General features: G+C 40.9%; 1 protein-coding gene across 1 annotated transcript; it reads right to left on the bottom strand.

Annotated features, from left to right (window-relative positions):
* Nucleotides 1-960: 960 nt before the first annotated feature.
* Nucleotides 961-7549, bottom strand: LOC309354725 (vomeronasal type-2 receptor 26-like; the record flags this gene model as incomplete). Its single annotated transcript, XM_081884988.1, has 5 exons — nt 961-1874; nt 2738-2864; nt 4541-4768; nt 6106-6966; nt 7262-7549. 5 exons carry the CDS (start codon nt 7547-7549, stop codon nt 961-963), a joined length of 2418 nt encoding a protein of 805 aa, XP_081741114.1.
* Between the last annotated feature and the right edge of the window lie 7246 nt (nt 7550-14795).

Raw genomic sequence — 14795 nt, 5'->3', positions numbered from 1 at the left:
TTGAAGCTATATAGATTTGAGACATAATGCCACCAATGATGAAGTCCCCAGATTGATAGTATTGGTGAAGAATTGGAAGTGGATCTCTAATAGAACACAGAGCAATAGGAACCCTGCACATTATCATTCAAATGTTCTTGCTTCAGAAAGTCTCACTGGAATGCGCACACAAAAATGGATCTGCTCTGTGTAAAGAAATCAGTGACCAGTCTGAGAGAGCCTTGGATCTAGCATGTGCTCTGAAGGGCACAGGGGCTGTTCATTGTGTCCTCCACTTTTAGTTCATCGTGTTTATGTGGCTTCTGAAACACCCCTGGGATGAGGAGAAGCAGCAGCAGTGATTATGATTAATTTGATAATCAGATGGGACGGGAACTAATGATGAGTTCTGAATTGTAGGTTTTCTATCAGATTTCAAAAGAAAATCATGTTTTCCTTATCATAGCCAAAGTCTCAGCTGGTCTTACTTAGTAGGGAGGAAAAGTTATACTGGGTCTTAGCAGGATTTCCAAGGAAGATGAGGGTGGACTAAACATCTCCTGTCAACAGTCTTTCAACAGAGATAATAATGTGGTGAAAAATGATAGCCAGGCCATCTTGGTTATCACATTCTGTCTGGGAAAACAGAGAGAACAGGGATACACCTTTGATTTCCTGGAAAAGCTGTATTTGGCGAACCAGATGGGGGTGAGTGACCCACAGCATAGGAATCTCCATCATGCCCAAACAGTACATAAAAATACTGGGGGTCAGCCATAGGTAAACCCTCCCTTTCATTAATTACTTTTGAGACTGTTATAGATTACAACTGAAGTGATTTATTGCTGGTGGAATGTGAGCTGTGTGCAATATTAAAAGGCTGAAAGCAAAGAAATAAAAACATGCTTTATTATATTGCAACTGAGAAAGATTAAAAATATGTAAGGGGTGACCTTTGTGTTCTCATTTTGTATTTTTCTGTCAGCTAGGCTGATTCTTTGTTGTTCTAATTAACTGTCCCTTGGTATTCAGTTCAGGCCTCAGTAAAATAATATAGCATTTGGGTGAAAAGATGCACCCCAATAAGCCCAAACTGGAGGCCAAGATGGAGAAGATCTCCACAGCCACCATGTATTTTCCTTTTGTGCTCAGGTAGGTTGGGACAAAGGACAGCCAAACACTGCAAAAGATCAGCATGCTGAATGTAATGAACTTGGCTTCATTAAAGCTGTCAGGCAACCTCCGAGCAAGAAAAGCCACAATAAAGCTGACAGAAGCCAAGAAGCCCATGTAGCCCAACAAAAAATAAAACATAAGGACTGATCCCTCATTACAGAGCAGAACCATTTCTTTGATCATTGTATGCATGTCTAAATCAGGGAATGGGGAAGAGGTTGCCAGCCACACAGTACAAATGGTGGCTTGAAAAAGAGAGCAGGAAAGAACAATGGTGTTGGACAATGGTTTTCCCACCCATCTCCTCATCTTGGAGCCTGGCTTGGTGGCCATGAAAGCCAGAACCACAATGATGGTTTTGGCCAATATGCAAGAAACTGCCACAGAGAAGATCATGCCAAAAGCACTCTGTCGAAGGAGGCATGTCAGTGCTCCAGGCTGGCCAATGAATAGCAAAACACAAAGGAAGGAAAGCAAGAGGGAGATGAGGAGAGTGCAGGTGAGGTCCCGGTTGTTGGCCTTGACTATGGGAGTATCCATGTGCTTCAGGAATATTCCAAGAACCAAAGCAGTGAGGAGAGAAAAGGAGAGAGCCAAAGAGGACAAAATTATGCCCAAAGGTTCTCCATAAGACAAGAAAGTTATTTGTTTTGGAAGGCATCCATCCTGGAAATGGTTTGGATATTGGTTCCCAGGACATTCAAAGCAAACATCCATGTCTGAAAAAGACAAGACAAAATTATATATGTGGATATCCATTCTGCGATGCTTGGCATAATTTATGTACTGAAGAGCCTTGAATTATGATGCAGAGAACAGTTGTAAAAGAGATATCCTCATATTTAGGGGTAATATTCAGTTTTGATTGCCAAGCAATCCACATCCTGGGCCAATGTTAAGAGGGTAACAGTCTACAGGTCTGAGGTTTTATTCCAAACATCCACTATCTGGCTAGCTAGTTTGCCAGCTATTTCCATTCTGAGGGAGTGTGATAGCCTGACCTCTGTTAATGGTGGTACATAGCTGACAACACATGAGACCTTTGTTACCATGCCAACACTGACTAGTCCTCTATTACCAAGCCAGATTCAAGGTCCCTGTACTAATTTGCAGAGCCCTAAACTGAGGTCAAGGTTATTAAAGGAACAGCCCGAACCCTTCTTTTCTAGCTTGATGTTTGAGGTAATCTCTAGGTGGTTTGCTTTTCTTGAGGTATTGGGACCAAGTCTTTATTGTTAATGGACCCACTCCTTTGGAATATTTTTTTCAATAGTGAACCAGAAGGTATCTTCTATAGTAAACTTTAGACATCTGAAAAATCTTTTTTCCTGTCAAGCTTATGGAGACAATTCAGAAAATTATATTTTGTAGGAATTAGTTGGAGATTGGCTTCTTTTTTAAAAAAACTCTCCTCTGGCGCAATGGGTTAATGCATTTGGCTTTTAACTAAAAGGTGGAGTATTGAGTCATTGTATATATTCCTCCCATGTTATTCAGATTTGTACACCAAATACAAATCTCAGTGGTGATATCAAACAAGATCCTGATATAGCTTTTGAAGGGTTCACAGTTTAACTCCTACCTTTCTGGTTTGAGATCTTCCCTTCTGGACATGGAAGACAATCGTAGCAGCAAGAAGGCTTCCCTTCCTTCTTGGTCCGACTGTAACCTAAATGACAATTCTCATTGCACACAGAAGGAGGTGGTGTCTGTACATAAATAAAAGAAGATAATAGTTTCATGGAGTGCATCTCCCTGGCACAGCAAAGGTGGTGAAATACACAGTTTAGAAATACAACAATAATATAGGAAAATGCATTTTATGTTTCTGCAGGTCAGAATGAATTATCAATGGGAACACTGCCTTTACCAACACAGCTCAAAGAAGACACGGAACACAATATTTTGAAAGGAAGGTTATATCTATCAAATATAACAGCCCAGAGGATCTGCAAATCGAACTGAACTGGTCAATCAAAATAGAGTCTGGATAGGAAGTTTTCTAAGACAGGGAGAGGGAAGTTGAAATGAGAGACTGAGCACTCACAATTTACATTGTGGGTGCCCTTTGCAAGATCGCACACAGTGCTTCTGTTACCAGGGAACTTACTGGCAACTAGGGACTGGCCTGCCACTCAGTGTTATTCTTTGGAGGTTCACACCCAGCCTCAGTAGTCAAGTTACACTGCTGGGAGGTGGGGCCAGTTTTATAAATAGAGGGTGGAGCCAGCAGCAGCCAGGCAATTGGCTCAAGAGATTTACCTTCCCTACCCTCCCTTTGTTTAATGTTTCTTGTTTGCAGGTTAACCTTTTTTCATCCGGTTTAGCAGGCACTGCTATGGTCTTTTGACTGGTTGCTGTTGAAAAACCGGGAAGAAATTTTCCTGTATTGACAGGTTTTTTTCTTCCCCGTAGCAATTTGTCCGTACCAACTTTGGTGGTTTAAGGCCTTGGGTGGAATCCTTTAGTCTTTTCTTCCCCATAATTGCGGGGGGGGGGGGGTCGTGAAGTGGTGACTCACCCCCCTTGGCAGCAATTCCAGGGTCCCCTCTTTAAAGGGGTTATATAAAGGGTGTCACTGAACTACCCTGCGTGTGGGGATATGGCGTGGGCTACCTGCATGCACATACGTCTTGCAGTGCACCCCCATATCCCATTTACCCTAATGAGCCCCAGTTCCCCTGGCTGCGGGGCTGGGAGGGATACACGCACAATGCTTAAGCCAAGGTCTTCCTACATTTGAAAGTCTAATAAAGTTGTGGTTAAATTTTAATTCCATAACAGGTTGCCAGAGTCTTTATTCCTTCCTGGAGATCCCTGGGGGCTGAAGCTATCACTGCCTAGTCACACAATGACTTTCTGTTATTTCAGTTTATTTTTATTTTGTATATTGCATTAATATTTGTTTTCAATGGTGACCTTTGCTTGGTCAGGTTCTAAACATATTAGTTTGCATGTTGCGTTCCTGTGAGCACTGTCTTATGTAATAGCATTGTCTTCAAGTAATATTTCTTGAACTTTTTCCAGAACACTGGAGGTCCTCTAATTATAGGCATGCTCTGTGTCTGCTAATTATTAAAGATTACTCTTTTAAGGATATTACAAACATAGTAGGGATTCCATCATTATTTGACTTAATTATTCTGATTCAGTATGCATTTTAGTGCATCAGTTCATGTTCCCAGAGGTTTTCAGCTGTGTGTTCATCTCCCAATGTTCCCTGCCATGTTTGCAATAACTGCTTTGGGGAGTTATTTAGGTTGGTGAAATGGCTCCAGATAAGTGCAATGGCAATGGATCTTCTAACCATGTCTAGCCAAGACCTGAGGAGACATCAGATTCAACACTGAGGAAAGGACGGAAGATACTATAAAATGGAATTTACCTGGTTGAAGTTGCTGGGCCATACAATGGCATCATCATGAATTCTGAGCCCCTTTTCTTGAGGAATCTGCGGGTCCATTTTTCCAACTTTGACTCTAAGTAAGGACTCATTTGGGAATGTGACCCAGTTGATAATATCAAAGCCAGCTACTAATGCTCCCTTTTGGTCAAAGGAAATCTCTTCTCCGGCACTATTGTTGAAGGAGATACTTCTCAGAAAGTGTTGGAGCTAAATTGCGGGTGGGGAACCATAATGAAGATCTACAAAAGGATTCCTTATTAGATAATTGAGATTACAGTTGACCTCTGAGACCTTTGGTTTATAATTTATTTAAACTATATCAACTGACCAATTGGGCTAACCTAAATGGCAATTCTCATTAAACACACAAAGAGATGGCATCTGTACATAAATAAAAGAAGATAATAGTTCCATGCCTTGCATTGGTCTTGTCCCAATTAAGTTTCAGTCTGCCAACTCACCTCGAATCCACTGCCATCATCAAATACAGAGGTGTTTGTTAACATATGTTCTCTCCAGGCCACTTTACCCTAGGCTACTTCTCCTAAAGCATACCTATGGGCCCAAAACTAATTTCCAATGTGATGTGCACTGTGGGGCAGGTACTGATGTGTCTTTTGATTTATCTGCTGGTTTGTGATGTTGGATAGTGTTTCAGCTCAGTGAAGAGGTGTTAGGAACGTGGCCCCCCGAGTGTCGGGGATGAGTTAGACTCAAAGATTGACCTAGGGACCAACTCTGCAGATGTGAACTGCCTGTCAGAATCAGAAAAGGGCAGTTTGACCCCCCCTTTTTAGAGAAGACTCTATTAGCTATCAAGGAGAGGAAGAATTGGAAGGCAGCCAAAGTGTTGCTAGGCAATCAGCAGATAAGCAGTGGTCTGAGTCTGGGTTCAGTGAGAGTGAGGAGGAGGAGGGAGGTCAACCTCTCAGGCCTTGATCCAGGTGTTTGGATAAAATCAGAAGGCAACAGAAGAGCAAAAGGGGAAAGGCAGTAGTCTGGTGTCCTTCCTGTTGTGGGACACTGAGAAAGGCAGTGGAGAGAAATGAAGGAAGAAGTGACACATACAGGAGGAACTAGAAAACCGTTTAAGTAGATTTGGACAAACTGGAATGTACAAAAATTAAAGGAGTCATTCTGGGGCATTCACAGTGAGACAAATCTTTAGTTCCTAGCATATATGATGACTGCCCTCAGTAGTAATAAATGTGCTCAGCCTCAGAGGATACAATCTAGGGAATGCAAAACTTTGTCAATTTTAATACTGGGGGTTCAAATTCTGAAATCAACTAGGGTCAGTAGCAAAACTTCCAAAAAAGGGGTGTAAGGGTTGCATGTGAAAAATTTCCTGCTGAATTCATAACAACCTAATCAGACAAAGTGGCAATGAGAATAGGAATCGCACTTCAGAATAAATGCAATATTCCATCCATTAAGTTGGATGCAATTAAATTTTCTCAGCAACAAAAGAACTGCAAAACTAGGTGCCACTTTTAGCAGAGTGCTAGAATATGACATTTGCATTAATGGGATCAGAATTTTACCGGCCATATTTGTTGCTTCAGACAGTCCAATGTCATTCCATTTGCCATTGCTCTAATTTTGAACCTGGAGCATTGCATGGCATGCAAAGCATGTGCCACAGTATATAGAGCATTGTAGACACTGTAGCTTTGGGCAGTCATGCTCATTTCAAAAACAGAACCAGGAAGGCTGTCAACCTTCTCCTCCCCAGTGCATGATTCCTTGAGTTCCTTATCTAAAGAAGCATTGGAGAAAGAACAGATGAATGCTTGTTCCCAAAAAAGCTGGAGAAAGCTGTCATCTCTTTCTGAGGTAGGGTTTCTCATTTGAACAAATTTCTGGAATCCTGCAAGTTCCTTTGAGGAAACTGCCAAGGAGAGAGCACCATGGAGGAAATCAATTTCCCAGCCCCTCTGAATGGGGAATGAGGTGAATTCCATCTGGGCAGTCATTATCCAGACTTTTGATGTGGCACGCATTGGTATATCATCCGTTTCTGCAACCTTTGGCATCGTTCTCATTATCAAAATGGTATGAATCTCACCATGAACAACCACAACATTGGCAGTGCTTCCCATAACAACACGGATTGTTTCAGAACCATCAGCCACCATTTCACTGAGCTCTCCAGAAAACTTCAGTTTAGGAAATCTTCCTATAAAATCAAAGCAGATACCACTCTGGGCAAACAGGGGGAGGACATTTTGTACAAATCGCTCTCCAGCATCATCATTCTGAGAAACCACCCCAATCCACAACCAGCTGAAATGCAGGAGAAGTTGGAGTATCCCATTGTACTGATGAGTCCCATCTGGGAACATCCAGTGGGAGAAAAGAGTTTGTACATTGTTTTCCATCATGGGAGAAGAGCCGTAGATGAGCTAAAAGTAAGGGCAGCAAATGGTGAGATAAAATGGAAAAGAAAAGTGGTAACAAATTGTGCTATGAGCTATCATTGTGCTATCACCACTTCAGGCAGTATCAAAAACTGCTCCAGGCAATATCAAAAATCTCCATTTTCTTGAGGCCACAATTGTTTTTTCCTTGAGGTCTATGGCACACCTCCAATTTTTAAGTACACAACTGTTTAAGTACCAACATTCAAGCTGAAAGGATGTCATCAAAGACGAGTGTACACATTCTCATCTCTGCCCATTCTCCATGCACACATCTTACCTGGGGCATCTTGTACATACAAAGGATGGTGGCCATCTGGAGACATGAATCTGAGTTCGATCCCCCAATGACAGCTATGGGAGTGTCCTCAACATCACACTTGTAATTAGGGATGAATCTTCCTTTCCTGGAGAGAACTGCTAGTGAGGCTTGATAGATCCATCTGGCAATAAAATGGCTATTATAGATGTGGAAGCCCAGTGTGATATTGGGAAGGATATGTGGGTTTTCATTGATCTCCCTCACAGCAAATGCCAAGGCCAGAATATGCTGGTAGAGTTGTGTCATTGGCCTGAAAGGAGAGGAACATATTGTATAACATGATTAGAGAAATAGATTATATGCCCACAGTCCAAGGAAGTTTTTTTCAGATAGGTAGGCAGGTAGGTAGGGATGTGACTCCCTGTAGAGTCAACTCTTGGCATGGCTTTGAATGCTGTCAAATTACAACCTTTATGAGCAGAGGCTTGCAAAACACTAAGCTTTCCCCTTGCTATTTTTTCTGAAAATCTCAGAAAGTAAAAGGGTTTATATTATGTACATGTCAACATTCACACAAAACCTGCATGAATGAATGAATGAATGAATGAGGAGTCAAAATCCATTGAATGAATATGGATTTAATCCATTGAAATATGTAGCATGCATGAGAGAAATCTCAAACACCGAAGGTTTTTTGTTACTGTTTTATGACTCTATTATGACTATTATACTCTAATCATTTGGAAATGAGAAAACAAATCTATCAGTGCAATGTCATATTGGTCTGTGGACCCTTGGTGGATATACCACAACAGAATATGACCTAGGGCCATATCTCATGTAGGAATGTACTTTTTGTTTGCAGAGAGTAAGCAGCTATAACCATACTGCAACTGATGATAATGATGGTGATAATAGTCGTCTGCTTAAATGAGTTGACAGTGCCTGATCACCCAATCATACAAGTACTGTAAAAAATGTATAGGAAGATCACTTTCAAATATGAGTGATTAACCATTTCTGGCAGGTTTGAGAAAAGCCAAATATGGATTTTCTATATCCAAAGTATTCCATGGGAAATAGCCTGAAAACCTAAATGCAATGAAAGTGAACAATCCTGTTTATACTCTCTTGTAATCTTATAAATGCTAGTTTTAGACCTGTCTTATATATTGAAATTATGAATGTAAGGTTAGCAGATCTTGCACAAAGCATTTTGAGAACTTCCCCAGCCCATCATAAACATCTGAAGTACAGAGAAGGAGAAGTGGGAATCATCACCATCTTCTTAAATCACCACATATCAAATGCAGACATATACTCATGAAGGATTTAAAAAACATTTAAAATATCTATGTATATATAAAATTTTAAAAATCCACAATTCCTTACAATATGTCATCAAATAATTCAGGAGAGGGAGGTTTGTGGAAGGTTAATATACTTGAAGCTATATAGATTTGAGACATAATGCCACCAATGATGAAGTCCCCAGATTGATAGTATTGGTGAAGAATTGGAAGTGGATCTCTAATAGTACATAGAGCAATAGGAACCCTGCACATTATCATTCAAATGTTCTTGCTTTAGAAAGTCTCACTGGAATGCAGACAAAAAATGGATCTGCTCTGTGTAAAGAAATCAGTGACCAGTCTGAGAGAGCCTTGGATCTAGCATGGGCTCTGAAGGGCACAGGGGCTGTTCATTGTGTCCTTCACTTTTAGTTCATTGTGTTTATATGGCTTCTGAAACACCTCTGGGATGAGGAGAAGCAGCAGCAGCAGTGATTATGATTAATTTGATAATCAGATGGGACGGGAACTAATGATGAGTTCTGAATTGTAGGTTTTCTATCAGATTTCAAAAGAAAATCATGTTTTCCTTATCATAACCAAAGTCTCAGCTGGTCTTACTTAGTAGGGAGGAAAAGTTGGGGACTGAAACCGGGAAAAGGGTGAGTGGAGTGTGGGAATCCAAAGGGTATATAAATATAATTCGCTTTGTATTTATTTTGTTTTGCTATTTGTATGGAAATTGGGAAAATCGTGGAAAGGGAAATTTTGGTCGACTTTAGGGAAAAGGTTTAAGAATAAGTAATGAAGTATAAGTATTGATGTGTAAAATTGGATAAGTTAAAGCTGGTTTTTAAGTTAAATAAAAATAAGGTTTGTAAAAATAAATTGAGGAAATGGAAGAAAGAAGGAAAGTAAAACAACAGCATGTTAGAATAAATCATTAAGTTAAAGTGGAGAAATAAGTTAAGGATTTGCTGAGCTGATAACTTAAATTGGAATACAAGAAGGGGAGGTGTGAGGAGGTCCGAGAAACAAGTTAAAAGAAAATAAGTAATTGAAATTTTATGTGTTTTTAATTGTTTTTTTTTTTTTAAGTTTTAAGTTTTGGATTTTTGTATTTTTTGCTATCTTTTTTTGTTTATTTTTGTTTTTGTTCTTATACGTTTCTTGAAAATGCCAATAAATATTCATTTTAAAAAAATACTTTGTAGGGAGGGAAAGTAATACTGGGAAGAAGAGGGTGGACTAAACATCTCCTGTCAACAGTCTTTCAACAGACATAATAATGTGGTGAAAAATGATAGCCAGGCCAACTTGGTTATCACATTCTGTTTGGGGAAAAAAGAGAGAACAAGGATTCACCTTTGATTCCCTCAGAAAGCAGCTTTCCATGAAGGTAGAACAAGGTGTATTGGGGAACCAGATAAGGGTGGGTGACCCAGAGCAGAGGAACCTTCATCACGCTCAAACAGTACATAAAAGTACTGGGGGGTCAGCCATAGGTAAAACCCCCTTTCTTTAAATACTTTTGAGACTGTTATAGATTACAAATGAAGTGATTTATTTGCAGGTTGAAATTCAAATCTGGAATGTGAGCTGTCTGCAATATTAAAAGGCTGAAAGCCAAAAATAAAAATAAAAATATGTTTTTATTGCAACTGAGAAAGATTCAAAAAATGTAAGGGGTGATGGGACAGTTAGAAATTTTCATTTTATTTTTAACTTGCTGTCCTTTTGAAGCAAGTGCTGACTGCAAAGTGAAGCTATGTTTTATTCTGTGGCATGGGTGGGGGGGGCGAGGAATGAAGTCTGACATGGTGACGGGAGATTGGAGAATCAAGCTTAAGGTAGAGATTGTAAGATCTTAAGGTGGAGAGTGAGCTGTTAGTAAGACCCAGAACAGTCAGTATTGTAAAAACACTGTTGGACACCCCATTGACTGTTGGCATCTTGCATCAATTACTGGATCAGCAACTAAAAGAGATCAGAGCTGAGATGGATAAGACGGTGAATGAAAATGGACCAGAGAATGAGGTTAAAGAAGACACAGAACATTTGGAGAATTGATAAAGCACTGCCAGAACAGCAGAGTGGAATGGTAAAGCTGGAGGCAGTAAACAATGAAATGGAGAGAATCTTCACACAGGTGACTGGAGGAGTGAAACAGGCAAGTGGTGTAGTCATGATGTTGGAGAAGTGGAATGAAACCATGGACGGGGAGATTAAAAAGCATTCTAGAGCTGAGAGAGAAAGGATTTGGAGTGAAATTTGGAGTGAAATTAGATGCAAAAGCTCTTGAGCTTCTGGCAATTTCCCTGGAGAAAGAATGGAAGAAGAAGAAATGGAAAGAACTTCTTTTTTTCTAAATTAGGATGAAAAATCATGGCAGACAGGAAATGGGATCAGAATATACAGAAATGGGTGTGGATTAATGAATTAATGAATATACAACAATTAAATAAATATGGATTACTGTTTTAAGATATGACCACATTAAGTACACTCATGTGTGAATACAGTTGAAGGATTTATTGTTTATCAACATGGGGAAAGTGTTGTTGAAGCTTTTGGATCAAAGGTTGTTTTTTTGACTAGCTTTTTACACAAAATATCTGAAAACCTTTGTCATTTCATATATTGATTCCTCATTACAGAGCAGAACAATTTCTTTGTTCATTGCATGCATGCATATCTAAATCAGGGAATGGGGGAGGGGTTGCCAGCCACACATACAAATGGTTGCTTGAATAAGAAAGTAGGAAAGAACAATGGAGTTGGACAATGGTTTCCCCACCCATCTCCTCATCTTGGAGCCTGGTTTGGTGGCCATGAAAGCCAGAACCACAATGATGGTTTTGGCCAATATGCAAGAAACTGCCACAGAGAAGATCATGCCAAAAGCAGTTTGTCGAAGGAGGCATGACTCCTTCGACAAGGTGGGCCAATGAGAGGATGTAGGGCCAATGAGAGGATGTAGAGAATTAGAAATCATTTGCTGAACAGTGAAAAGGAATCTTAGTGTGAGATAAGATGGCACCTGGCACGCTTCCGCTGCGCTGATGGACGCCTGTGCCGATAGAAAAAACTTGAGCTCTCTTAGCTCTCTTAGCAAAGTCCTTAGCAGAGTTTTGCAGCAGCAGAAAGTGTTGCCTTGTGTGTGGATAATAAATCAGACTGAATGCAGACTGAAAAACATCATAAATCAGCCCGGCGAGAGAGCAGGCATTCTTTCGTCTCTCAGCCAAAAACGAAAGGAAACTCACACACAAAGAAAGATTCCCGTATGTGAACATAACCACGCCTCAGAATGTGAGACGTCACACAGAACTGTTTAACCCTATAAGTTCTGATTCTCCTCACATCTTAGCTCATTTGCATAAAACCTGGACATAAAAATACATCAATCTCATATGAAGGTGGGGAAGTTACTGAGAGAGATTATACTGGAATACTATTTTTTAAATTTTATTTCACCTTGAATAAATGTTCCTAAACTTACATTAAACATTTTAAGTTGATAATTGGGTAGTACTGAATGGCACCCAAACTAAACGGAATTGTATAAAATGCTAACGTGGTGTTTCAAAATCCCAAATAAAGTACATTCCTTACTCCTAAGGTTAAGGGTGGGAGATGGATGGCAGCTAACAGATTGAGGTTGAATCCTGACAAGGCAGAAGTACTGTTTGGGGGGTACAGGGGGTGGGTATGAGGGACTCCCTGGTCCTGAATGGGGCAACTGTGCCCCTGAAGGAGCAGATGAGCGGCCTGGGAGACATTTAGGACTCACAGCTGTCCATGGAGGTGCACGTCAATTCTGTGTCTAGGACAGCTGTCTACCAGTCCATCTGGTATGCTGGCTGAGACCCTCCCTGCCCGCAGACTGTCTTGCCAGAGTGGTGCATGCTCTGGTTATCTCCTGCTTGGACTACTGCAATGAGCTCTACAAGGGGCTACCTTTGAAGGTGACTTGGAAATGACAACTAATCCAGAATGCGGTAGTGGTGACTGGGAGTGGCCGCCGAGGCCATTTAACACCCGTCCTGGAAGACTCCCAGTGCGTTTCTCAGCACAATTCAGTGTTGGTGCTGACCTTTAAAGCCCTAAACAGACACAGCCCAGTATACCTGAAGGAGCGTCTCCACCCCCATCGTGCAGCACGGACACTGAAGACCAGTGCCGAGGGCCTTTTGGGGTTCCCTCACTGCAAGAAGTGAGGTTACAGGGAACCAGCCAAAGGGCCTTCTCGGTAGTGGCACCCGCCTCGTGGAACGCCCTCCCGTCAGATGTCAAAGAAATAAAGAACAATCCGACTTTTAGAAGACATCTGAAGGCAGCCCTGTTTAGAGAGTTTTTTTTTAATGTTTGGAGTTTTATTCTTTATTTAATGGTTTGTTGAAAGTTGCCCAGAGTGGCTGGGGAAACCCAGCCAGATGGGCGGGGTAGAAATAATAAATTATTATTATTACTTATTGGGATCAAGTTTACTAGAAGTAAAGAATATTGCTGGCTACAATATTCCAAGGGACACTTTGATGCATTATTTTCCTGCCTTCATGGGATCATCAGAGCTGACTTCATGGAAGCATGGCTCATTCACTTAACAGCAGCTCACATGGCTTTTTGTAATCCGTCGTTACATATTTTTAGGCATGAGAAAAAGATGTTTCTCTGTAACAAGGCTATTGACTGATGTTTATTTTATACTTTGTGTTCTCATTTTGTATTTTTCTGTTGTGCATTTTTCTGTAAACTTTGGCTGAAGGGTGGAATAAAAATTAAATAAAGAGCTGTAATAATAAAATGAAATTCTTTAATAGGATCATCCTAAGTGAGTACATGGAAATCAAGGCCCATTCTCTAACAGAAGCTTTCTGTGATCTTGGAGGGTATGTCACTCATTACTAATAAAAGACATTTGAATGCAATGGGCTTCAGTTAGGTCAGCTAGGCTGATTCTTTGTTGTCCTAATTAACTGTCCCTTGGTATTCAGTTCAGGCCTCAGTAAAATGATATAGCATTTGGGGAAAAAGATGCACCCCAGTAAGCCCAAACTGGAGGCCAAGATGGAGAAGATCTCCACAGCCACCATGTATTTTCCTTTTGTGCTCAGGTAGGTTGGGACAAAGGACAGCCAAACACTGCAAAAGACCAGCATGCTGAATGTAATGAACTTGGCTTCATTAAAGCTGTCAGGCAACCTCCGAGCAAGAAAAGCCACAATAAAGCTGACAGAAGCCAAGAAGCCCATGTAGCCCAGCATGAAGTAAAACATAAGGACTGACCCCTCATTACAGAGCAGAACCATTTCTTTTATCATTGTATGCATGTCTAAATCAGGGAAAGGGGGAAAGGTTGCCAGCCACACAGTACAAATGGTGGCTTGAATAAGAAAGCAGGAAAGGACAATGGTGTTGGACAATGGTTTTCCCACCCATCTCCTCATCTTGGAGCCTGGCTTGGTGGCCATGAAAGCCAGAACCACAATGATGGTTTTGGCCAATAAGCAAGAAACTGCCACAGAGAAGATCATGCCAAAAGCACTTTGTCGAAGGAGGCATGTCAGTGCTCCAGGCTGGCCAATGAATAGCAAAACACAAAGGAAGGAAAGCAAGAGGGAGATGAGGAGAGTGTAGGTGAGGTTCCGGTTGTTGGCCTTGACTATGGGAGTATCCATGTGCTTCAGGAATATTCCAAGAACCAAAGCAGTGAGGAGAGAAAAGGAGAGAGCCAAAGAGGACAAAATTATGCCCAAAGGTTCTCCATAAGACAAGAAAGTTATTTGTTTTGGAAGGCATCCATCCTGGTCATTGTCTGGATACTGGTCCCCAGGGCATTCAAAACAATCATCCATGTCTGAAAAAGAAAAGAAAGAATTATCTACCTGGAAATCCATTCTGCCATGCTTGGTGGAAATTATGTATTTTAGAGCCTTGAATTAGGATGCGTAGAACAGTTGTAAAAAACACATCCTTATATGTAGAGGTAATATTCAGGTTTGATTGCCAAGCAATCCACATCCTGGGTCAATGTCAAGAAGGTAGCAGTCTACAGGTCTGAGGTTTTATTCCGAACATCCATTATCTGGCTAGCTAGTTTGCCAGCTCCTTCCATTCCTAGGCAGTGTGATAGCTTGAATCCTTTTGATGGTGGTACATAGCTGACAACACATGAGACCTTTGTTAGCATGCCAACACTGGCTAGTCCTCTATTACCAACCCAGATTCAAGGTCCCTGTGCTAATTTACAACCACTC

Source organism: Podarcis melisellensis (genome assembly GCF_964234715.1).
Source record: "Podarcis melisellensis genome assembly, chromosome: 13".
NCBI lineage: Eukaryota > Metazoa > Chordata > Lepidosauria > Squamata > Lacertidae > Podarcis > Podarcis melisellensis.
This window is presented reverse-complemented; position numbering and strand designations above follow the sequence as displayed.